Source organism: Lissotriton vulgaris, chromosome 3_1, assembly GCF_964263255.1.
Source record: "Lissotriton vulgaris chromosome 3_1, aLisVul1.2, whole genome shotgun sequence".
In the NCBI taxonomy this organism is placed as follows: Eukaryota; Metazoa; Chordata; class Amphibia; order Caudata; family Salamandridae; genus Lissotriton; species Lissotriton vulgaris.
In genome coordinates, this window is record NC_141689.1 from 986194634 (window position 1) to 986221565 (window position 26932).

A 26932-nucleotide genomic window follows, 5' to 3' on the forward strand; every position below is an offset into this window, starting at 1 on the left:
CCAGGGTGCAACCAGGCATCCCCAGCGCTATTGGGGGCCGTTGTGGAGACTAAGCAAGCTATTGCCCAGAGTTGCAGCGTGGGACCCATGATTAGAATAGGCACCGAGGCGAGAAATCCGATCAGAGGAATTATGAGCCCAAGATCCGCCAAGACCAGCTGAGGTGGGAATTGAACCCTGGTCCCGGGCCAGACCTCTGCATCAGGGTCTGCCGCTCTAACCATTGAGCCACACTTCTCAGAGTGGTAAAGGCAAATTGCAGCCAGGGTTAAATTATAACATAAAGGGATGTTGGATGTCTACTAAAATAAGTTACTAACCAGTGATATAATAAACTTTATTTATCTTGCAAGTTACCTAGTTTAATGAAAAGTTAGAATTGCAATCCGAAATCATAAGAAAAATGTCTCCAGTTCACATTAGCTATAGCAACCGTGATATCCTCAAAGTGCCCGAAACAACGTACATGGCCTCAAAAGTGACATTGACATAATTGATCCCCACTATTCTAGAAAATACAGAATAGCACTTTCATCTATTTTCTGTCAGTGGAACTACAGACGGCGTTTACTAAGTGTGTGCCGTAATGATGGATTTAACCCCTCTGGACTGTGGGTGACTGTTTTGATTTGTTCTGCATTCCGTCCATCAATTGTGTCTTGTGCTTTCTCGCCCTAAGTGCGCTAGGTATGCCCATACGTGGCTCCTGGGCTCACTGTGCCACTGGAATCAAGCTATCCTAGCTGAAGAAGGGTGAAACCCCGAAACTGGTCCTAGGATGCTTGTTTCCGGTCCAGGAGGACCTGGCTTGGCAGTTCAGTCTGGACTGTTCCCATGAGGCACAGGGTCAAGACTGATTTGCATGTGGCCAGGTCTAAACTGGGGTGGCATGGTGAGCAAAAGAATGATGGATTTATCCCAGATCTCTTGACTGGGGGGTGAATGTTTTGATTTGTTCTGCATTCCGTCCATCAATGTGTCTTTTGTAATGCTATTGCTGACAGCAGGGCTACAGGCTTGCATCTGAATGTAATGTTTTATTTTACACAAGCTTAAACTTAAAACACAGTATGATTGAGGCAGTGATTTGCAGATTTATCTGAATTTAATATATTTATCTCACACAAACGCAAACCAAAGTATGCTTGAGGCAGTGATTGCAGATTTGTGATGAGTAATCAGCTAAACAAGTGCAACCTATATACAGGTTACATTGTGTACTTTCATGTTCGATCTGAAAAAATGGCCAACGTTAAGTATTCTTTCTCTGATCTCATGAAATTGCTCTTCGAGATGGTGCTAAACTCCAGTTTAAGGCAGGCTGTGATATTGAGAACTCTGCGTCGTAATCATTGGAACCAATAAAATTATATTAAAATTGAGATGCCACACAAGGTGATTTTGGTGTAACGAACGGATTCTGGTTTGTGGAATACAAAGTTGTGATGTATGCATAGTGGGTGAAAATGGTTGTAATGTTGAGTGGGAAAATACCATGAACCATTTTGAAAGCATTTGTAGAAGGCCCGCTTTAGCTGAAAGCCCTCCAGCTAGCTGAAAAAGGTCTCGGTAGTAAAGACATCATCTTGTCTGGGAAGAATGAATTTGAGGCAAGAACTCAAGAAGGCTGTTGTAATATCATTTGCTAAATACTGGAGAATTAAATGGTGCCTTATTGGTTTAGAATGGCTTGCATGACCTACTTGACGTATGTCTATTGCCTGGTATCTTGCTGCAGTGGTGGTTATAAGGAACTCTTCCATGCACCTTACAGGGTTGTGCATTGAGGCAAAGGTCAGGCTGTCTGAATGGAAGTATATAGATGCAGGTGAGGTGGTGAGAGCAGAGGAGGAGGGAGAGGAGAACACCACCTGTTTAGAAGAAGTTGTCATGATGGGCCAGAGGGCCATCCAGTACCCAGTTACATTGTCAGTCAGTAAGCATGGGCGAATTTTGCGAATCTCGCGTTCGCAAATTTTGCGGATTTGCGAACTCTCAATCCGCGAATTCTCGCGAATTTGCGGATTTTTTTTTTTTGTGTTCGCGCGGGTTTCTGCCAGTTCGCGAGGCTTTTGTACAATTTCGCAAACGCGAACTTACCTGTCGGGTCGCAAGTTTTGCGAACTTGTTGTTTCTACGTGTCCAACCTGTTTGGGACACTCTTCTTCATCACTGCCACCCTCTGTCACCACTGCCACTCTCTGACTACTCATGCCACCCTCTGGCCCACCCATGCCACCCTCTGTTTCATCACAGCACCCTCTGGTTGTCCAGTGTACATTATTGTGGCAAAGCACACCTTCCCTGCCTCAAGTGACCTGAATTAATTTGGGGCTGATTAATGTGTCACAGAAGATTTTTTTAGCTGGCACCTGCTTCCTTAGTGCTTCCTGATTAGTGATATTTTGCACTTGCTAAGTGCTTTCATTGTTGCAAAATTAGTTACAACACCTGCCCTGCCCCAACTGACAATAATGAATTAGGGGCTGATTAATGTGTCACTGTTGGATTTGAACTTCCAGCCTGGCTCCTGCTTGTCTCCCTTAGCTGTAATTCAGGACCTTTGTGGCATATGTGTAACTATTCTGAGGTTCAGAGCAGGGTCACATAATAGTTGCAAGTAGGCAACTGAACTCTGGAGGGGCCCCTCAGGAAGCACTACAGGAAATGGCTACTAATGATGAGCTTGAACTTTTGAACCTGGTAAGTAGTTTCAGTTTTGCTAAGATCGTATTTCTGCAATTTAGCGCTTAATCGCGGGGCGCGAAGTTGAACTGGGAAGCCGCGAACTCACGCGAACAGTGCGAGCAAGCCATAAAATCTGCTGCTCCCGGATTTTGCGGGAAATTCGCGAATCTCGCGGATCGCGAATTTACCGAAAATCCGCGAGCGGAACGGATTTTCCGCCCATACTTATCAGTCAGTGATGCAGGGCTGAAATTAGGGAGAGGAGATGGAGAATGGGAAGATCATGGTGCAGGCACAGATTGTGGGAGAATCCAAGTGGAGACGTCACCATGTGAGGTGGTAAATAGAGGACCTTTAACTTGTCCTTCATGGACACCAATGGCAAGGGCTGTCAGTTGAGAGATCTACAAAAAATGGTATAATTGATGACTAATAACATTGAAGTGCTGTTGATACCCGCGGGTTGTACAAAGAACATTGATGGGTTAAAAGCTACAGAAAGATGTAGGAGAATGACAATAGAGGCTTGGTGATTGTGGTGAGCAGAGAAAATATTGACATGGAGAACATGTTTTCCGTCACTTGAAGGGCACAGAGAAAGGTTTAGTCAGTTTATTGAAAAATAAATATTCCAGCGCCCATCTTCTTCCAGTCTTTTTGTTCATCCTTTTGTTGTCTGAGCAAATGCCCCATTTGATTCCTTATAATCTCTGTGGACTTCGTTAACTGTCACTGGGGAAAACATCTTTGCTTTTTAAGAATGTTTTGTCAGGACAGTCGGTGGCTGCAGCAGTTTGACACCATGCAAAGTATGTGGTGGAATGATGTCATCTGTTTTGATCCTATGTGGGAAGTGTATCCATGTCATGCTGATGACAGCCGAGGTGTGGTTATCCTGTTGATGGCTGCACCATGTAGAAGTGTCTTGGATTAAGAAATGCTAGAGAGACCCACCGTTTCATGGTTTTCTATATGCTGGTAGCTTTGAACAGCTCTGTGGGTCACTTTAAGGTATTTAACGATATACTCTGCTTAAATGGTTACTGCACTGGGTTGTCTAATCTGAGACTTCGTGTATAGTTGTGGCCTGAACTGGCATGGTTGGAGGGAGATGGAGGTAGAGATCTGTCCGGATGGGCATTTTTATTTATACCCCAGATGAGTGTTTTTGTGAGATGCGAAGATGCAGTCAGAGTGTAAAAGATATTTGAAACCTGCAGTGGTGGACTACTTTAAAGGCCTCCAAATTGTCCTGTAATGTGTGCAAGAACTCTTAAATATTCCATGCCTGCTCATTTGGTGAAGTTTGGTTTTTGGCTGTACAATGCTGGTGATGGACAACCCTCATAGCAGATGTGTATTATGTAAATTTAGGAAGTATAAGTTACAATTTGTTACTGATCGCTGTGTAATGGTTTTATCGTTAATGTGGGCCATAAATTTGATATATAGATATATATGTGCACAACTATATAATGCCACGACAAATCATAGGTTAGCCTTTTTTTAGCTGACCTGCTTATTGAAAGCAGTTTGTTCGTTGAGTTGTTTGCAATTCGTGAGTTGTAAGACTAGGATTGCACTTGAGGGTGCAACTGTTTTCTGGTCTCTGTTGCTGGGATGAAGGTGAGCAGTTATCTAGAAAATAGCCATATTTTCATCTGTCTTCAGAAGTTTATATGCTCTTGGGTGCTTCTAAAACTGGCTATTAGAGCCCACAGAGTGGTACTAAGTGCTGTATAAATTCTGCATTACAATACAATGTGATGTAGTTTATGGTGGCACATCATTGCTTTCATCCGTGTCAGTGTTGATAAAATCTATTGTGTAATGTGGATGTTGCAGTTATATCATCATACCTGGGTAATTTCACTGGCTTTTAGGTTTGTTCTTAAACTTAATGGTCCTCCGGGTTAGTTTTTTTTCCAGAGAATATTATCTTGTTTGGAACCTTGGTTAATAACTAATCTTGGCTTCATACCAAGTAGAAGGCTGTTCAAGTGGGACTGGAGCTGCAATCTGAGGTATTTTGCACTACTGATCAAATCAGAGTGGCCTCACGAAATATTTGCTTAGACAGTTTACTAGTACTTTGGTATAGGGGTGCTAGCATCCTAGAGTTACTCCAGGCCTCATAAAACCGTTGCCAAACAGTGACTGTAGATTTATTAATGAAAGATCAACTGTACAACATTTGTACAAATCTTTATATATTTTAGCTCATTTTCCTTTTTTTTGTTGTTTTTTTTTGTTCTCATCTCACCAATAAACTTCTGCGAATCTTACAAAGCCGATATTTGGATCAGTGCACCCTTCAGATTACCGCACTTGCTTAGGTCACCAGGACCGGCCCAATTTAGTTAGAGCTTGGTGTAATCATAGGACTGATTATATTAATCTCAGATTGCGACCCCAACTCAAAAGAGGCTGCCAAATGTTGTTCGAGCTTTCTTCTACTCCATCCTGATCTTAACGAGCCATTGTAAAGACCGCTTTGAGCCAGTCATCACTCTTCGGAGGTAGAGGGTCTTTCCACTTGCAGACTTCTCTGAGTGAGAAGCACCAAATATTATAGCAACCCCCGTTGTGGCTGTGATGCATTCTGGCTAAACAAACCATCACCAAAAAACACTAGAGACAAGATGACTTCAATGCACTCATTAAAGATGCCACAAATAGCGTCTCCCACCCTTTTCCTTGGTACTTTTTTTTGTGCAACCACATTTTGTCACAGATGATTGACCCTTTCTTTGCTTAGCATTTGGAAACGTTATTCTGAGAATTCGCAATTCTGATGTGCCCTCTAACAGCTGCTGAGCCATATCGCGATATTAAAATATGTAATTAGGTAAACATGTGGTTCAATGATTGTATTGTATAAATGTTACAGAGAACACCTATCCTTGAACAATGGTCTGTGTTAACCGGGCTGCCTGTGGTGACAGTCTTCCTGCTTTTGGCTCAAATTGACTGACAAATCGACATTTTAGGTCGAGCCTGCGTAAGCATGCACTTTAGCTTGCAAGACTTTTATTTTGAAAAATGGGCTTGGAATCCACCCATTGCTTACCATTCGTTGGAATCATTGTAACTTGTTTCTGATGCTTTCTAATTGGGCAGTGCTTGCCATGCGTCATTTTCTTTTCTTTCTGTGGTGCATGGGCTAAGCGCAGATTAATTAAATGTGGTTAGTGTCCCTCCACTGGTCAGCCGCTGCTTGCACTGTGATTTAGTGGTCATTTCTTCTAAAAAATGTTTCTTAAACTTGGTCAGTACTGGCTGCGTTATACCTTCTCCCCACCCCGTCCCTGTTTATTCTTTACCCGCCCCATCATGTTTTTTATCCTTCCCACCCATCCTGTTTCTTTCCAACCTCCCATCCACCCCCATTTTTTTTCAACCCATCCAGTTTCTTTTTTCCTCCCACCAGCCCCATCTGTTATTTTTTCCGTCCCATCCATTTTTTTCCCCACCCACCCATCTGTTTTTACCCCTACCACTTTCCCCACCTGTTTTTCCCCCCTTCTAGCCACCCATCCATTTTTTATCTTCGCACTCAATCCGGTAATTTTGTCCATCCGTCCTTTTATCTCCCCTCCTGCCAGCTGTTTATCCCCCTCCCACACGCCCGTCAGGTTTTCCTCTCCCACCCGCCCTGCCAGTTTTTCCTCCCTATTCATTTTTCCGTACGTCTGTTTTTCCTCCTATATCCACCCTGTCAGTTTTTCCTACGCCATTTTCCAATCGTCCGTTTTTCCTATCACCCATCTGTCCTGTTCGTTTTTTCTCTATCCGTTTTTTCCCACCCACCCTGTCCATATTTCCTCTCTCCCGCCTGCTTTTCCCATTACAGGAAGGGTTCTGGACGGGAGAAGTAGCAGAGGAAATATTGCTAGACGTTGTTTTGTTATTTTTTATTCTCACGTTCTATTTTGTCTAATTAAACGGAGATGTATATTTCCTAGATTCTCAAGCGAGACCCTTCTAGAATAGCCAGAACAGTCTAATAGTGTCAGACACTCTAAGTTGTGGGAGGTTAAAGAGGGCAAATGTGTGGAAAGGAGGGATGAGGTGCTGTAAATGTGATAAGTCAATCTTTTATTTAACTGACAAAACAGTCACACCACAGTGTTGCCCAGAGGTTACAGCAAATTTTTACTTAAGCTATTTTCTAGTGTTTGATGATAGAAACTAGGATGTGGGAATAAGTGATAAACAGTACAAGAAAAAACAGAGTGGTCCTTGGAGTGATCTTATTTCGCGTGAAGTCAGCTTTGGCAATTGTTGACAATACACCATTGAATAATGGTGCAAATATGGGGTAATAGCGAAGATTGCTTATTGTTGGTGTACAACTAAACATTCCACTCTGGCGCTCAGTGGCTTGACACATCCTCCTATAGGGAACTGTTTGACCTCATGGTCATCTGGTCCAATCCTTGAGCAATCAATCCGCCTCTCCTTCGCCTCCGGTTGAGTACCACTGAGCCGGGCAATAATGAACATTCATTATCTGTCTATAGCTTTAAGAGTCCCCTTGAGGTGCTCTGCAAATCCGCCTGCTGTATTATTACACCCTCATGTGTGATTGCCCGTGCTCTACAAATTCACATAACATAACTAATACGCCTGCAGTGAGACTATGATTACGGAGTAATGGGGCAAATCTGAGCATGCACTAGGAGAAATGAGTAATGCTACAATCGGAACATGCATTGGGGCGGTAACTCATGCTATATTGTGGGCAGTCTAGGCATAATTTTGCTCACTTCTAGTCTACTGCCAGCACTGGCATGATGATGGTAATGCTTTATATACTATAGGCATTCATGGCACAGTGATGGCCTAGAGTAATGCTTGCATTGGCATAATATTGGCAATGCCAGGCATTCTTATAACCTTTTTAAATGCTGTTTGAGTCCTCCGCTTGCACTACTGTTCTAAATTGTCCATACAGTCAACTGTCCAGCCAGCGACACTCCTCTTTACAACCCCACACAAACGAAATTACCAGCCAACCAGGACTCAGTTTTACTTATGGAATAGCCAAACCGGATGGCTTTGCCAGAGTTTGTTTTCTTTGATCCTGGACCTGGAAGCAGGGAACAGTGTTTGACTGATTTACAGCTCTTTGTTTTTTAATGCACATTATTGATCATTGTTGTATGTGAAAAACACATCATAGGTAAATGTGTGACCTTCAGAATTTGCTGCATCAGTGACTTCACGTTCTTTAAATTAGCCTTCTTACTACATCTTCTTATGGTATCTGCTGATTGCTGTATTTACGGTAATCTCAATTATATATTAAAGCTTTTAGTTTGCAGCATGTGCTGCTGTAGATCACATGTGTACACTCCTGTGTTCTAAGCCAGGACCATGCACGCCATTTTCCTTGGATGGTGTTTCAATTTTGAGGTGACTCGTGGTACACACCGTCCCATTCTACCACAATGCACCAGGACAGACACACCACAAGTTATTTATTTCTGCAATCACGTTTGGACATTCACGTTGAAGTTCATAAAGATGCGCAATGGAAAACGTTTGATTCATGATATCATAATAACATTAATGAGGCAAACGGACTGAGACCAGCCTAGGGCCTGATCGCAGCTGAATGACTCCTAGGTACACATTTAACCCTTTGTGCTGCAATATATTTCTGTGGTCTGTAATCTATACCTACCAAGAGACCACAACAGGACTGTGTGTTCAGGATAGAACATTAGGTCGAAAAAGACTATTTGGCAGTAGCAACAATTAGGTGCTTTTTGATCCAGGGCACTACTGAGTCTTCATCTGCTGCAGTCACCGAGGAAGCCAAAAGGCGGGAGACTGATAACAAATGGGCGGCCTTACCTTGAGCAAAAAGATGGGTGTCCCATAACTCCTACCCTAGAGAGGCTCTGTGGTCCTCACCTAATACTTAAAATCGAAAGCCAAAAGTGTAGGTACTCACTTCCCAGAGTACCGGTTTGTTACGGAGAAGTTCCTTTACACTCCCATTGAAAATATTTCTCTGCTGAGAAATGAAGGTATTCATGGTTTAAAATTTAAAAAATACACATTCAGTAGGTGACAGTACACACACATTTAAAGTTATGCCACCACTAAAACCTACACCCAGTGCTAGGACAACACCAAGTGTCCAGTGAAAACAGGATTGAGAACAACACCCTCAACCTCAAAAGTTCATGGGAGGCTCTTTCACTATCCTCTCTCCCATAGGGATCAACCTCCAAAGAAGCATTAATGCCTTCCTAAGGAACTTCCCCACGTGTGCCAAGGTTTAGCCACAGTAGAACCACCACTGACAAGGAAGTCTTGCGAGACTGCGCCACCTGCCACCACCAAAGTAGTGCAATTCTGTAAACACCACTTGAGCCCAGAGAGACATTGAAAACAAGACATCAGATCTCCAGCATGAGTGTGCGACTCTTCTTCAGTGTCCGTCTCTGTGCTGAAACTCATCTCGACACCAGCATCAAAGATAAAGACCAGCTTTACCACATGCAAAGAACTATATACATTGACCCACAAATTGGCCACATTTTAGCGAGGCCGCCTCCTACTATCAAGCCAGAACAAAGTCTAGGCTTTGATTTGAGAACACACTATTTCCCTAAGAAAACAGAGTAAACACCCGCACATGGAACAGAGGAGGCTACATCACAAGCAACCCCTCCAAACATCTTTTGCAGTCTATACACAGCAGTTCAGATACTGATACAGGTGCAGAACCACTACAGCTAAGTTTCCCAGGGAGGTTTGAACAGGATGATGCCTGGCATGGTTCCATTCAAACTGCAAGGATGACCCCATGTTATAAACACATCCTGATAAAGCATCCCATCTGGTGACACATGGTTAGGGTAGCAGATGACCACAATGGCCCTATACATTTAGATGGATGCTTAAGAGGATTATTTAATAGAAATACTGTCCAAAATGGAGCTCTCTACTCTGGTCATGCTAAAAACAAAGCTAAAGTACCGATCAAAAACGAAAATCAAAGATCAAGTCAATTCTAGGGGTATAACTGCAATAATTAAAATTAAAATAAACATTAGGGAGTGCCTCAAGACCCACTCTATAGAACAGACAGTGTAGCATGAGGCTGACTTATAGTACATACAACAAGGAAACCAGCATTGACCAGAAGTTCAAAATCTTGTAGGTCTACCCTTTGATGGATGACATCTTTGTCCCATAGAAAGATAAGATGTTGGGAAAAAATCAAAAAAGACATTTATACCACCAAACTCATGGACAAGTTGCATCACCAACAAAAGCATGAGTTTCGCAGGCCACAACCATGCAGAGCAACTAAAGCAGCCTCTTCAATTACAAGCAGAGTATAGACGGTCCTTTAAAAAAGGCCAGGGACAGTATAGCAGATATGGATTTAGAGGGTATGGCCATGGCAAAGGTAGAGGTGCACCAAGAAGATGCATCACTGCCAGGAACAATGGCTCTATTACTTTTCCTTCCCAACCACCCAACACTTGTCAAGGGAAAACGGAGTTGTAACTTCTTCAATAACAGTATATAACTTCAGGCTGGTCAGTGCTATCCATCATTGCCCACAGTTGTTCCTTAGCATTAATCCACCACCACCCAAACCTCCGCTACGCTCCCACATTCAGAATGGCAAACACTTGTGGAAAGGTTCTGTCACTCCTATGAAGGAAAGCCATCAGACCAGTTCCTCAGGCTCAAAAGAGATAAAGCGTGTATTCGCTATACTTTCTCATAACCAAACCAGATGGAAATGTGTGGCCAATGATCTTTAAGCTCATAAATCCAATAGATCATTTTAAATCCCTTCAAAATGACACATTTGCAGTATATCTAGGACTCCTAAAGCAAAGAGTGGCAGTATTTCAATGGATCCTTTGTTTACCAGGTGTCATCTTGTCGCACAGTGACGTTGATCGTAAAACCTCTGGGCGTGATGGCATCATGTAGTGCCTTAGTACCAAAGGCCAGGTTACAAATGCATCCTCTTCAAGAGTGTCTTGCAAAACAATGGTCAAAACTCACTGGGTAACGCGAATGTACAGTGTAAGTGAAGTGCGGGAATCAGAAGTTGTTACTGGGTACTTCGTTCTTCCATCAACAGCCATTGGTGACCACCACTACAGACATTAGATGTTAGAAGAGCTGACATGTATTACATGAAATATACAAAGACAAGTTGCAAAACAATTGATAGCTGCAGTTGCACAACCACATTTTAGAAAATCATTCTCAAAAGCAGGTGTTGCCAGGCGGATTGTAAGATTTGTTCCAATATGTTATGCAAAAGCCAAGCGTACATTAATTGCTATACCAAGAACATATTCAACTCCGAGGAAGGAGTTTGTGATTTTTATGCGTACTATTCCATTAGCCAGACATATGTATATCTGCTACTTGGTCGTTTATACATACATTTGATAAGCATTAATGTATGGATGCTCAAGCCCAACAAGATGCACAGGTCGGACACATTGTTTTAAAGACATTCCAAAAATATCCTGCATTTGCTTGCAACCCATCACTTTACTGCTTTTAAGTCTATGCACACCATATGCTCTTTCATTTGCAATACGAAGTTTATTATCTGTCGATGCCATCTTAAACAGCATGGCACCGACATCTCATTAACTCATATTACGTTCACTGTAGCAGTTAACATCAAGTACCTGTAGGCAGCATTTCAGAATCCAACTATTGTGTGTTTTGCATGAACACAGTTCTGCACTACCCCACGGGATTGCATCAGTCTGTTCACCCATGTATCATCCACTCTGCCAGTTCTGTTCACTTCCCTAGACAGTCATTTAGTCAGGCTTCAAGGTAATACTTATAATGTGACTTTATGCTCCTTGTCCTGATGAAGACCCAGCAAGAACAAGCATGCAATCCTAAATGTTACATTGACAACCACTTAAAACATGACTGCTGTAGAAACTAAAATATTATTAGCAGAGTATATTTTTACAAATCCATCCTTTATTGGGCTGGAGAACATTTAACAATATCTATAACATTAATTATAGTATGGCGGCACAGTCTTACTTTGCTTGATTGCTAACGTTTCATGTTTTGCGCCCTCGTGTCCTAGAGATGCCACAGGAAAGGAGGTGTATCGTCTTGCCTTGCAAACCAGAGAACAGCACATTAGGCGGGATAAAGCTACAAGCAACATCTGCACAGCACAGGTAAAGCATGATGCATATGGTTTCTAAATTGCATCCAATTACTGCAATTATTTCGTGTATTTTTCGTTAAAAGATGTATTTTTCTTAATCCGCTAACATTTAGGGTTTGACCAAATCACCAGTAATGGCTTTCAAGGACTAAAGTCTTATTTACATTTGTGGGCATTAGTCTTCGGTTACAGTTTTTGCGTTTAAAGTAGGGTTCGAGCTATTCAGGCCAGTATGCTGGTATGAGTGTATACAAGGAGTTGAGAGCAAGTGCTAAGCTGTTGAAGGTTGCTGCCGAGGGCATTGCAAGTGCTGTTGCCAACACTTATTCTGTGTGCCTCATCTTATGTAGCACAAGATTGAAGGTGGATCACAGGGGGGCATTCATCTGTTGCAGGCACTTACTGTTCTGTTGCCCTTACTTTCTCCTATATCTGCCAACTTCAGCCCAACATTTCAACTTCAGTGTTAACCTACAAAAGCAAAACACCATCTGCAATCACAGCACTAACCTGCATCAGCTTGTGTTTACCGAATGACCCAATTCATTGAAAGGCATAGCACACACTAAAGTAACACTATAACAAAACCAAGCTTATTACATTTGTCAGTGCTTGCTTAACCACATTTTAGGAACACACAATAAATTGGTAGTGTTCTGCATGCAAAGTGGGTGTGGGGCGGGTGAGAAGCAAATAGCTATGGTTTGCTGTTGGGTGGAGTCTGATCAATTTAAGGAAGGGATTATAGATGGGGTAGTTTTTGTTGCCATGCATAGTCTATGCTTAGGTAGATAATATTTTAGAACGCTTTTGAAGCCACCATTGGAAGTGACCATTGCAATTTTAAATAGAAATTGCAAAATGCTGTTTTATTGTTAATGTTTTGAAATTGCATTGCAACTGTGTGCCATGTTCATAGCTAACGATGAATTCTTTCCTCCCTCCCAAATAAATTAAGTTAATTGAACAACTTAACCTTATGATGTACAAAGTACTGTTACGTTAGGAGTATGTGAACTTAATGAAATCAATCTACCAATTTGAGTAACATACCTTATCTAATCTTGTAGGCACTTTTGGCAAATATGGCCGCCATGTTTGGCGTCTACCATGGACCCAGTGGTTTGAAGCATATTGCAAAGAGGGTCCATAATGCCACTTTGATCTTGGCTGAAGGTATGTTTAGTTAACTGGTTAAAGGCTGTATTATAGTGGCTTGTGCTACTAATGTTGAAGGAGTAGGTGTACTAGTGGATGCAGATCGATTTGTATTCGAGGTGCAGGAATACTAACAGAAAATGCTGGTGAAGTGGTAATCGCTCCTTGAAAATTGATGGTTTCTATTAGTGGGTTGTGATGACTATGAAAGTGTCTTCTAAATCCATCCTAACAGTTAATCATGGATGTATGAGTGATCACAAGGCATGTCTTTCTATATATAATAAAATGCTGGTTTGTTGCTGGCACTAACTTTTGCACCCCAAAATTATCATGATGTTCCTCCCCATATGCTGGTAGTTTTAATTGTGGGTATTTTAAATATTTTTTTTATTGATTTCAAGATATGTTCTATATGTTGCTAGCTCCAATTGTGAGCATAACAAACGTCTTAACTATTTTATATTCTACATGTTGTGTTTTCAAGTATTTTTATTCGAGGATTTTTATAGCTGTAACTTATTGATTTGCTTTTATGACATCTGCCGAAATGGTTTGATTTGTTGTTCTTCACTGTCCAGCATTTCATTTTTTTCTCAATTAACAATCTGCAGAGAATGTGAACTAACTTACAGTTTCTGCTAGGTCTGAAACGTGCAGGCCACAAATTGGAACATGACAGTTTCTTCGATACCTTGAAAATACACTGCGGCTGTTCTGTGAAAGAGGTCTTGGGAAGGGCTGCTCAGCGACAAATTAACCTTCGCGTAAACGGCGATGGCACAGTAAGTGGTTGTTTTTTAAATGGGCGTTAGAAACGAGTGTATAGAACAAGCTGCACTGGAGAGATACGCTTACAGCAGGGGTCCCCAGTTTGTAGTTGGCAACATTCTGCTCACAGCACGCTAAAGCGGCAGGATATCTAGACTTGGCCTACAGCTTGAAAATTCTTAAAGTAAAAAGCAGCCACCTGGCCTGAACTGTTAAGACTAGGTAAGGAACTTCGCCTTGCTTTAATGAAACTACATCGGAAGATTCAAGCAAGGAAAAATAATGTATGAAGTCTTAATCGCTTTACGGAAAAATGGAAGCCTAATGGGTGCAGGTTCTTCCAAGTCTGATGGGCTCTCCCCAGAACTCCTGGTGTTCTCCTGGACCCGTAATCTGTAAGCCTTTCGATCTTGGACAGAGGGACCATGTTTTGCTTTGTGTCAGAACTAGACGGTTGCAAATTGTAGGACTGTGGGCGACAGATCTATCCAGACTTCAGCACTGTCCAGGGCCTATATTACACATGGGAAGCACTGCCCTGGTCGGTGCCACTAGGTGCGCTGGGAGCGGACCGGGTTAGAGTGCCCGATTTTAAAACTAATGTGCTGCTCCCAACGTAGCTAGACCCAAGTTGCTGTATGCTAAATAAACGAGGCAGGCTTACCATTTGCTTCCTTTACCCTGGAGGGACCCACTAGCAGTTTTGATAATGAGGGCGTGCCTGAGATCTTACACTCACAGGGGAGATGGTCTGCTCAACACAGAAATTCCATTAAAATGGTGTCTGAAGACTGGCATCTGGGAGTTGATACAGGGTAGTGTATGGAACGATTGCTTTTGAAAAATTGCCTACCTGAAATAAAGGTGGAGTGGCTAAAATTCCATGCATCACTGACTGGCAGGATGTCTATGGTAAAATGGTGATTCCACCCAAATTTTCAAATCTATTCTTGGTCATCCCTATAGTGCTTCGTAATGTTTTATCGTGACTGCACAACCTGATGTGGCGTCAGTGAAGTGGAAAGGTCAGAGAGCACTTGCGACATGTTTGACATTTCTGCCCTGACCTTGAAGGCGCATTATCTGGTGATCAATGGCCATTTCAGTCACTGTGGTTAAAAACTAGAATGTCCCCGTCCTCATTCAATTATTACATTTTGGTCTTCATGCAATCTCCTATCTATGTTCTTGTGGCTTTATACTGGTTGATTCCATCAGGTGGGCCTCAGGGGTATAGTTGTATTCGCCCAATCTCCCTGTACATGGGTTCAAGATTTTTCCAGGAAATTGCTTCTTTTGACATTCCCATGGTATCTGTGTGTGTGGTCCAGATTTGGTCATCGGAGGAAGTCACTTTTCTACTGATTTTTTTTTTTTAAGTGAACTTTTAATAGAAAAGCTAGTTAACTTATAGCTGTTATTGTTTCATAGGAATAAACACGTGAAGGAGGCCTCTTCCCCTCTTACTAGCTTACCAAAGGACCTTTAAAGTTACCCAGTTTATCATAGAAGCTGCTCGGAGGTGTAAAATATTGTTGTAAATGTTGCCTCTCACAGTATCTTTGGGACATGCATGCTCTTCTAAGATTGAGTTGGACTAAGCTAAAAATACCTCGGGCAGTATATTAATTGAGACCTTCTGGGTTACCAAGAATCTCTCGTATCCCATGTCTACACCGAACACACAAAAAATGCCTGCCCATGATTCTCATCCCTGATAACATAAACTGATTCTGTTGGATGGATTGGAGAAGTTTGAGATGAACAACTCAGTTTTTATTTTAGACTTAAAGAAATGCATGGGTGTGCCTCTTTGTATCCCGTCTCCAGCTGTGAAGCACTCATTTTCAAATATGGAAGGGACTTTTAACTCCACAATCAATACCCACCTCCAAACACATACCCACTGCCCCACTGTTTGCTTACTGGGTGTATTTTAAGTATATGCTCTTTTTGCTAGTTGGCATAGAGCTACCCAGTAACTTGGAGCCTACCACTAATATGGGGCTTGTCTCAAGATTACGAAAGAATCGCCGTGTGACGTTTGTTACCCAAAATGTAGGCTCCACCCACCATAGAAGGATAGAGCTTCGATCTTCACTGCCCTCCATAAAACTCTATGTATGAAAGAAATTGTTATTATGACCTTACCTTCCTCCCATTGTAACATGTATATCCTGTACTCCATGCTACACCTCCGATTGTGTTATGGGAGTATTACTTGAATTTGGTTAATAAAGTCTGGCCGCTCCTTGAGTGCTACTCACTTACCTTGTTCCTCGTTATCAAACATTGCTGATTTAATTGTTGTGGTGGTCAGTATTTTTACAATTTCACAACAAATTCCAATAAAAAGTAATTGTGTTTTTGCTTTCATCCTATACTGCTTTAGTTTCCCACCACGTTAGGAATGGGTTATGCTAATAAAAAGCAATCCATGTATGAAGTAAACACATGAAAACAAACGGTGCTAATGGAATGGGATTAGGAGGAGGGGGGTTTCTTATCTTGACAAAATTGTCCTCAAGCTCTCCAACTGAAAACTGAGGGTGCATTGTATGGAAGGTGCTTGTGGTATTTCAGAATCCCATCCCACTGATTGCCTTAACAGCAATCAGATTTTGCCTCACTCAGTGAAGTGTTGGTTATCGTCTTCAGGTAGAGGATGTCACTTAATCGTGTCAAGCACTGTACTATCCTTCGGACCGCAGGCGGAGGGTGTAGAGCATTGCTTGTCAAAAAATTCACCACTGTAAAACCATATTGAGGTCTGCCAGTTCTGACCTGGATCCTGACTCCCAGGTGTGAGTTGCAGTGGCGGCCGCCGCAGAATTCAAGCGGGGGAGGAGAGAGGGTGGGATGGGAGATTAGAGAAATAAGAATTTTAAAAGAGTACCTGTCCTGCTGTCGTCTGCCTCTGTGCTCCTCTTCTCTCCTGATGGGGCCCCATCAGATCCTGGAACACCAGCACAGGCTTCCCGGCTCTTTCTCTTTTTTAAACATTAGCTCACTACATTGAAATGCCATGGAGGGCAATACCTGTGAATAATACATAATGCTTAGCTTTCACTATCAAAGCAAATGCAGTCTTTTGAGAATATTAGAATACCTTGCAATGTTCATTTTGATCCCCACCGCCAATGGTGGTTTCTTTTTGCACCAGTTTCACAAAAATAGATGTTTGTGGTGAATTGCACAGCAAAATAAAAAGGAGGAATACAGCAAGAAGTGATGGACGTAGAAACTCATACAAACAAATGAAGGTTGTGAGAAGAGGATGAGGCCGAGCATAAGCAGGCATGGAGGGAGAGAAAGTATTTAAAGAAAGCGGGAATTAAGGGGAGAGCTGGGAGACGAAGGAGCGACAGTGGGAGATAAAATAGTTCGTCATATCCTGCAATGCGTCATCTGCTGTGGACGTATGAAATTCCTCCAATCAAAACCCAGTGAAATCAAAATGCTCCCTGTGTGGTGCAAACACAGGAGTATGGAGCAAAGCAATGAAATCCGGAATAGGGAACAGAGGTAGACGAGAAATGTCCTGAGCTAGGAGTGGGCCCAAATACCACTAAGTCTACATTGGAACAATAGACCTGTTCCCAACTGACCACTAAATCCATTCGTATGCGAAAACTAAAATCGAATCAAAGGGTAATGATGGTCATTATAAATGTGTATTATGATGTCTAAATGATACCAAATGTTTAGAGGTAGAATACTGTGATTTTGTGGGATGCTCTGTTAGAGAAAGTATTTGCAGGATCTTCTTGACCGCGTCTCCACCCCTGCCCCTGCCACTAGTGTATATCTATTCACCTGAGCACCTGTCATTTCTTTCTAGCTCGGTGTTTCGCTCGATGAAACCGTGAATGAGAAAGATCTGGATGATCTGCTGTGGATATTCGGTTGTGAATCATCAGCTGTAAGTTGATGTTTTTTGTTTTGACCCAATGTGCATTGTGAATTGATTTCGAAACATTGCAGATCCTTGGTGCTAGAGATTTTAAAAAAACCTCACTGTTCTCAAAGATGTATTGTTTGGACCTTATGTATCATGTTATGTCATGTCCTGGACACATTTATCGGCTCATGGAAAATTCTCAGGAGCATCTTGCTCATGTATTAGTTTGCTTAATGCAAGGAATGTTTTTTTTAAAAATCTGAATACTTGTTCATGCAAACGAGTGTTGTAGATTGACTTCTCTTAGCCAGAGCTCAAACGACCTGCAAACGTGCCTCTATTCACTGCATCGTCTTGCGGTATATAGCATCTTGATTGCCGTTTCTGTGTAGAATGTCTCCTCTGTGATCTTGTTGCGCTGGTCTTTAGTCCTTGACTGCTAGAAGACCCACAAAGACATCAGTTCAACAAATTTCATGAATAGCGGTAGTGACCTCACATGGTTTACCCATAGTCTTATCCTTAACTCATAACCAGTCTTATATTTTCCATTTGAGTACTAAGAGGGGGCAACACATGAGAACCCCAGAAAATACTTTGTACTCCCTGACATGTCTATTACTCTGTTGCAGCTTTCATGACCCTCCGCAGTAGTGTAAGCGGTACTAGGGTTGTCTAATCAGCCAGGTGTAGTAGTAGGGAATGCTGTTTACCTGCTAAATGTCAGCAGAAGTGCTGGAATGCCTTTGTGCCCTTACCCTGGCGAGTCTTCGCTGTTCCTGAAGATGCGAGTGCTATAAGCCTATTTAACTTGCTCTGCCATCAGGCAACAAGCAGTGCCAGGGTCACAAGATACTCCATGGGAAACTTTATACATGTGTGCAAAGACTGTAACTGGCTTTTCACCTTCTGCCTACAATACCGATTTCCAGAGCGCTAATTTGAGGTATCCGATTCTAAAGTGCTACCTGCTACTCTTGTTTAGTAGAAGAATAAACCAGCAATTTGCTGCCTGACCTATATTTTAAGTCTTTGACAATTGCTTCTAACCCACGGGATGTTGATGCTACTCACAGGTTTAAGTACAAAAGAGAAAAGTTACCTTTATGTAGAGAATAACATTTGCACAATGTGTAAACATCTGATTTTCCAGATTTGAGAGACACATAATTTAATGTTGCTTATAATGTTTGTATTTGTAATCCGGATCCTAAATTTGTGATTCTTGCTACAGGAATTGGTTGCAGAAAGTATGGGCGAAGACACGAAGGGAATTCTTGGAACAGCATTTAGGAGGACAAGCTCATTCTTGGGTCATCAGGTATTTAACAGGTAAGAGAAATCGAGCATGTGTGACTGTTACTAATGGAAATGATCGTCCAGTTATTGCCAGTTTAATCTGAGGAAGGTGGGGTGGTTATGGCTTTTTTATCATGGAAAATGATTTTGATAGCTTGTCATCAATATCTTCTCTTTCACAATGTCTTTGAACGTTTGAAGTCCCAAAAAAAATTGACTTAACAGTTTGTGGATGTTTTTCAAATCCAAACTGAATCCTGATTGGCTAGGAGTAGAGTGAGCGACGAGCTGCACAGGCAGGGAAATTGGGCAGTTTAAATGTGAAGGTGAACAATTTCTTGGAAAATGGGTGAGCATGGGGTATTGGGAAAGATGAAACAGTTTGTTGGCAACATAATTCTGAAACACTGCACTAACATCCACTCTGAATTGAAGCAAAGGTTTGTACATAAAAGTTGAAAGGGCTAACAAGCATTATTCCTATGGAACCCCACAGTTAAATGCTGCTTTTACGTCCGAAGCATGGGTAGGGATGTAATACCACTGTCTGTTATATGGAAGATGGTATTGCGAATATTTGAGTATTTGAATATAGCTCTTGCAGTGCCTCTGAGCATGGAATCCGGACTATCTCGCCAAAGATATTAGCTTCTACATGATACTAAAGTTTATGCACTGTAACTGTTTCAATAGGCGTTAAGATCCAAAGTACAATAGTATAGGTATATATGTTTCGGGATCAGATCTGTCCATTTAATTGTTTAACATTTTGTTTTATTTTAAATTTTTTGTGGGGGGGCGGGGTGAGGGTTAGAGAGTTTCAGACTTAGTGCTGCTCTAATAAAGGATCCGTTCTGCCTGGTGGGAACATTTTAAGTGCTCATGATTGTTTGGCCATTGTCGAGTGGACTGAAAGTCAACGGTTTTTCTCTCCCATGCATGTTTTGGCAGTTCTGACCAGGGGTTTTAGCAGAGGAGCGTCGCCCTACTGCTCTAAAAGCAAGAAAGATAAACTGATCATAACAGTTATCATTTTATTTTTCATAGGTTTGGGGCTGGGTTGGGGCGGGGCTGGTGGCACACTGGTGGCACAATAAGTGCACATGACTGCTTGGCCTTCCACCTGGAACTGGCCAAACAATCATGCCTAGGCTCCCTCTCTAAGTCCTGAACTGCAGCGCTCAGACCAATCGCAACGCTGCATTGCATTGTTGTGATTGGCTTTGGGGAACCTGGGAGCTCAGGTCCTTCCTGGTCTCGGGTCGAAGCAGGAGAGAAGACTGCAAGCGGCTGTGAGGACAGAGGTAATATTTTGTTCCCCCTGCCACCCTTGTTCTCTGCCAGCCACTACTGATTCGGTCACGTTCTAGTTGTGGTGAGTAGTGTTTTTAGAAAGGCATTTGCATAGATGACAGACTTTTAGTTCCTCTTCAACACTGTCATCAAGATAAGGAAACCAGACTGTCTCAGAGCTTGTTTTGTGGCAATAATTTCAGTGTCGTTCATGGGCTACTTCAATTATCCGTTTGCGACTCTCTGGAATCGACCCTCTTTGTATAACTCCTTCCTGAGTTATGGACTGTTCATCCTCAACATTATTGTATTGTTGTTACTCACCATCACTAGTAAGCGGTCGAGGGTGTTGGTTCCATGACTGATGTTTAATTATATCCTGCAACTTTAACATGTCGCTATCATGGCTCGTGGCAGTAATAATCTGGGTGAACAAAATGGCAGCTGGTATGTTTGATTTTGCAATGAAGTTCATCTAGTCCTCAGCTGTCTTGTATGGAGTAATGTGACCCTGTATAGTCACTCTAGAAAAGTAGTCAGCCAGGTTCTGATCCTTCCCTGGACAATGTACAGTGGTACAATTATACTCTTGCAACCATAGTCCCCATTATTCAATGCAAGGTGGCATTTTGGCCTTTGGATTTTCAAATAATCAGTAAAGCTTGATGATAAGATACCAATCTAATAGGGTTTTCTGTCCAAGAACACATGGAAATGTTCACAAGCCCATCCAATGGCTAGGCTTTATCTTTCAGGTTGTGAGTAAGCATGTTCTTTTTCGGTCAAACTTCTATTTCCTTATGCAACAGTATGCCTTTGAGCATTCTGGTGACTGCTGTGCTGGGATAGCTCCTAACCCAACTGGGCTAGCATAAACAACCTCTGTATGAAGCTTTGGATTGAAGTATGCCATTTCAGTAGCATTCTCAATGGCTTTTTGGATTTTATTAAAACGTTTCTCTCATTTATGCGACCAATGAAATGTTTCGGCAAGTCTCAACGCAACACTTAAAGTGGCAAAGTCTTGTATGTATCGGAAACAGTAACTGGCCATGCCAAGAAATGAAAGCTCTATAGAAATATCTTGTGGGGGATCAGCATGCGCTGGTACTGTAGCAGGATATGGTTTCCTATCCCCATCAGAAAAGATATGGCCAAATACTTTTAACCTGGTCTTATGGAAAGCACAATTGTCTGCATTCAAAGTCAAACCTGCTTTGGCAGGTAAACCTACTTGGGTAAGAGCTTGATTGTATTTTTTCTGTAGCTCTGAAAACAAATGTAATCGCTGTAACTGAACGCATTCATGACAGGCTGTATGATATGTCGAAACAGTTCTTCAGCAGAGGACAGACCAAAATGTAGTCGTTTGTATCAAAACAGACCAACATGTGTAGAAAATGTACTGTTCCTGCAATCTTTGAGTTCAACTGATAACCTTTATTTAAATCAAGGCGAGAGAAGACCTTTGCACCATTTAGTTGCGTTATGTTAGCAGTATGCGGCTAATCACCCGTGAGGGTATACAGGAGATTAAATGATTTTCCTAGAATCACAGGATGTTGAACTGATGGCGAGACTCAAACCAGGATCCCCAGCTCCAAAATCGGCAGCTCTGGCCATTACGCCACATCCTCTCACACAAGGAGTAACCCATGGCGTTGGACCAGTAGAACACTCAATAATATGCTTAAGTAATGATTCAAATTCTTTCTCAACAGGTTTTCGCAAATAAAAGCAATTAGTCTGTCTTTGGTTGTCCTCATTATTATGCAACTTTACTTTCATGTTGTACTTCATAGAAATCCGTCCCATATCAGCAGCTGTGTTGAAACTGAGTAAACAGGCATGAGAAGCAGATGGATGGGTCCTTGCACCGATTTATTGTTTCATTGTCGCTGGAAATGAACCTTTGCTTTTGAAAGGTGTCGATGCAGCCCATGTATACACTTTGGTTTTCAGTGGTGTAAGTTGCTGCAATGGAGGCAATTCATTGTATTTCTCCTCAGGCATAATGTTTATCGGTACACCACTGTCGATAATGAAAGGTATCGAGCAACCATTTACTTTAAGTGTAATCCTCCGACAGTAAATTGTAAATTTTTAAAAATTGATACTTGATACAGTGTTGGAATGACTTTGGTGCTTTGTCATGCCTATCTTTCTTTGACTGACATTTTTCTTCACAAGCAGCCAAACCAACCTGTGCACTCTTTTCTGAGGTAAACATCAACTTGGCACAATCATTTTCTTCACATTTGCTTTATACTGAAATAAAAGAGCTGTTTAACAATGATTTAGATGACGATCGATTTCTTTCAGTGGCGATTTGTCTTAAGTGATGTCGCCGGTTGGCCTTGTGGGTGTGCATCAAACGTTGCTTCTGAAATGTTCTGGCTGCCATTTTGTCTTAACGTCGTGATTCACTAAATTTTTCGTTCACTTTGCAAACCATCACAAAATGGTACTCCTTCACACAGCCTTTTGTTATCTGTCCAAGAGCGGGACCTTTACCTTCGTGTGGAAACGAAAATCCACTTCTAAAACACAACTTTTTATATGTAGACATCACTGTGTCCTTCGATCTTTGGCTTACTTTTCGCACTCATAACTGGTTCATTCTGGGCAACTCCGCCCTCCATTTCAGCAGCTTATCTATCACCACTTTCTTCAGCTCTGGCAGCCATTAACACTCGTTCCAGACTACGTGTCTCTTAGCATTCATCTTCTAAATTAATCTGACCAGAATCTCTCAATCACTCTCAGATGTATAGCTTCATCATTAAATTCATTGAACTTACAATATCTGTGTGTAGAGTCTCTCCACAAATTCATCAATGCTTTCAGCAACTTTCTGACATTCTTGGTTGAAGATGCATTGTTCGTAAATAACATTTGGTATTCTATTAAACTTGAGATTCAAAGCTTTAATCTGACTCTGACTTAATCAGTTTGCAGCATTTTCTTTGACTTCTTTTACACCATCACCAGCCAGATTTTTTAAGATACCGGATAATCTTTTTGTTATCAGTCTCCTCAAGTGAATCAATGCTTCAACTTTTTGGTGGTGGTGGTTTCAGGAAAGTGGTAGCCTTGTAGCCATTTATGGAAGTTGCTAACGTGGTTGAGCCCTCTCCAGCTCCATTGGCTGTTCATCTTGACCCTGTTCATTTGAGCCATCTTTGAAGCCTTGGGACGTGCTGGCCTCTGGAGTAAGCATGGGGGAATTTTGCGAATTCGCGATCCGCAAAATTCGCGAACTTGTGCGAATTTTTTTATTTTTGCTTGTTCGCGGGGCGCTTTGCGTGTTCGCGGGGTTTTTTTTTGCGCGAGACCGCGATGCGCCCTCTGGTTCATCACTGCCACCCTCTCGTTCTTTGTGCCCTTCTGCCCCCTGCCCCACTCGTTTTTGTGCCCTTCTGCCCTCTGCCCCACTCATTGTTGTGTCCTTCTGCCCTCTGCCCCACTCCTGTTTTATTTTAGAATGGCGCCAGCAAGCTGCCAGCGCCATTCTAAAATAGTTACTAAGTGAGCTTCATCAGGAAGCACTAATAGATAAAATAAAGCAGGTGCTCGAGCACCTGCATTTTATCTATTAGTGCTCCCTGTTGAAGCTAACTTAGTAACTATTTTGGAATGGTGCTGGAAGCTTGCTGGCGCCGTTCTAAAATAGTTACAAGCTTGAAGCTTGAACTTTTGCCCCCCGGATCCGCTCCGCTTGCGGATTCGCAGATTTTTGGCAAATTCGCGGAAGTTCGCGGATTGCGAATTTGCCGAAAATCCGCGAGCGGAACGGATTTTGCGCCCATGCTTACTCTGGATCATCCTTGATGGCTTTTAGAAAGACGCCCCCAGTCTTTGCCTCTATTGGAAAAGCAGTGTTTCACTATTCCGAAGATATCCGAGACTGTGGTAGTTGTCGCGCACTTGTCAAACACAACCCCCCGTGCTTGTTCTGGGTTGCGGCGCCTGGTACTTCGGTCGTAGCTGCTCACTTTACTATGGCTCTGGTGAGTAAATGTTTGTTTTATCCTTTAGCGGCTCTTTCCGTGCTGTCTTTACTACTTTCTAATTGTAACGTTATCTTGCAGTTTGTGATTATCAATAGCTTCTCTTTGAAAATCTGGTTGTATCTGCCTTTCGCATTAACGTTCCGGATTATGTATGACTCTCTTGCGTAGCAGAGCGTTACCTTTTATGTACGGTCTGACCAGCAGGTTCTTGGTCACGGATATGTAGATTTCTTTGCAATGCTTTCGTTGTTTTCAATTCCTTTACAGTGCCTGGAGTTGCACTTTGACTTCACATGCATTAAGCATCGGTTCCGTACTTTGACTTTAACACATGTGGCACACACTAGCAGTTTGCTTGGACCACAGCAAACTGTCTGGCAGAGCACTGTTTTTCTTCGGGGTACACATCGCCTAACTCGTCGCCAGTTGTAGCATCCTCCCCAGCCTGGGTACGTGCAAATGACTACATCTCACAAGAAGCTTAGTATTACCAGTCTTAATTTGTCTGTGTGGCAAACTCAACATTCTAAACCAACCTTCATTGCATTCCGCTCTAGCACAGACACCACCATTCTACAGAGCCCATCAGTAGCCAGAAGGGTTCCATCATTTATAACTCTCAAAACACTACACTGCAGATATATCGAACAGGCAAGATTCTTCTTCATTCGGCATCTTGAATATTGTTGAGTACTTTCAGCAATGCAGTATCAGCGTTGAGATATTCTATAAAGCTATATTTTTCGCCAATAAGGCAATTAAAATGGGGCTCTTGATAGGCTCCTGTTTTTGGTTGGTTCATCCAGTGTAGTAGTATCAGAAGGACAAGGATATTCCTGCTCTCCTATTACACCGGCATCTTCCCATTTGCAAATTCCTCCTCTGTCCGCATTAATGGTGAAATGTCGTCAACTGTCTGTTTCTTGGACTGAAAACATTTTTACAGTGCCACTCCAGCCTTTCAGCTGCTGTACCATGTCATTGGGAAATTAATTAATTCAATATTTCCTCTTATCTAAAAAGTAAATTTGAATTATCTTATGCCACAAATCTGGCAAAAATGTTTTTGTATTTCTGCATTTAAGATTGCTTTATTTATATTTAGACCTTTTCATTTAAGGTTTTGACTAAGACAGGGCATCCTCTGTGTGCACCCCCACCTGTGGCCTTGCCTCCCTCTGTTGCCTCTAGCCCTCCCTTCTTCCATGTTGCTTCTCGCCCTCTGTGTTGCCTCTTGCCCTCCCTCTCTGTTGCCTCAGAGCGCAATAAAGCACAATGATGAGGCAAGTTTAGTGCCCACCCAGTGATTCTTTTGATGTATTGGCCCATCTTTCTTCCTTTACTGGTAATTCCCAGATCTCCGCCTATATAAGAGACTTGTCCCTTAGACTCTGCTCAAGCAGGTTTTCTTCCTGATCATGGGACTGAATAGGTTAAAGTTACTTTTAATATTTAATCTAAGAGACTAGACTGTGCTGGTCCTTCCTGTTTCTTCTGTATCTCATCCTCTTAGCGCGTCTTAATGAGGCTAGAGTGAGGTATTACCTTGCAATGGAATCCTTCTTTCGTAGATAGATGACAATTCTTAGTGCTTTTCCTGTTTAGATGTCTTTCATCCAGTTCCTTGTGGGATTTCTTACTCATTTCAATCTTAACATGATATCTCTACCTCACTTCATGAGATAATAAGGGTTTCAGGTTTTCTGGTTTTCTGCTATGAGGATCACATAGAGCATGTCTTATAGGCTCCACTTTCTTACCCAATGCCTGGCAGACTTTCAGAATTGTTTGAAAGACATTGGCAGTTTGATGTTCAACCATCACTTAATGGTTGGTTGGGATAAAAGTAGATTCTTAGCTTCCATTCATACAGGTATCTCTTGCCAATGTCTTGGTGGCCTTTATTGATGCTTATTTACTGGTATAGATAGTCCAGGCAGTCAATTTGGGAATCCTCTTTGACCACAGGTTATATTTCAATACCCCAGGTACTAATCTCACATCAAGATTTTGAAGCTACTGCTACCCCTTTGCTTAAAGCACCTCTGTAATTCAAAAAGAACATACATTTTTTCTAACACTGCATTTCTAACAAAGCTACAGCAAATGCTGGCCCTTGCTTTCCCATACGTTTTTGCTGCAACATGGGCTCTTTCGCTTTGAGATTTTCATCTGCTACCCTTCTAGTTCTGCCTTGCATTCATCATGCTAGTCTAGGAGGGCAACCTTTTCCATGTGTTATAGCCAACTTTAGCATTGCCTTTATATTAGGAACCATTTGAACCAAGCATACTCCTCATGGCTCTTAAACATGGTATTTTAGATGTTCTGCCTTTCTCTGCATAAGCACATTGGTTGTCTTAGCATCAGTATATCTTGAAGTCACTGAATAGTTTGCATAAGTGAGAATCATTCAATCTAAAAAGCTGAATGCTGAGGTTGAACGATTGTTTTATGAATTCAAGAAGAAATGTGGAAACAGTCTTTCCCTACTTAGTTCCTTTGTCCCCAAATTCCTTGTTAGATACACTTTGACTTCATGCTGATGGTCTCAGTTATATTGTAAACCTTAACATGAAATGGCTGTCTTTGTAAATTTTCACTGAGCGT

General features: G+C 42.0%; 1 protein-coding gene across 1 annotated transcript in view; it reads left to right on the forward strand.

Annotated features, from left to right (window-relative positions):
• The window catches only part of GLDC (glycine decarboxylase), a 232154-nt gene that overhangs the window by 143025 nt on the left and 62197 nt on the right, over positions 1-26932 (forward strand). Inside the window, exons 8-12 of the mRNA XM_086961354.1 lie at positions 11801-11897; positions 12958-13063; positions 13691-13830; positions 17658-17738; positions 18952-19049. Coding sequence (XP_086817480.1) covers positions 11801-11897; positions 12958-13063; positions 13691-13830; positions 17658-17738; positions 18952-19049 — 522 coding nt within the window. The remainder of the gene's footprint in view (positions 1-11800; positions 11898-12957; positions 13064-13690; positions 13831-17657; positions 17739-18951; positions 19050-26932) is intronic.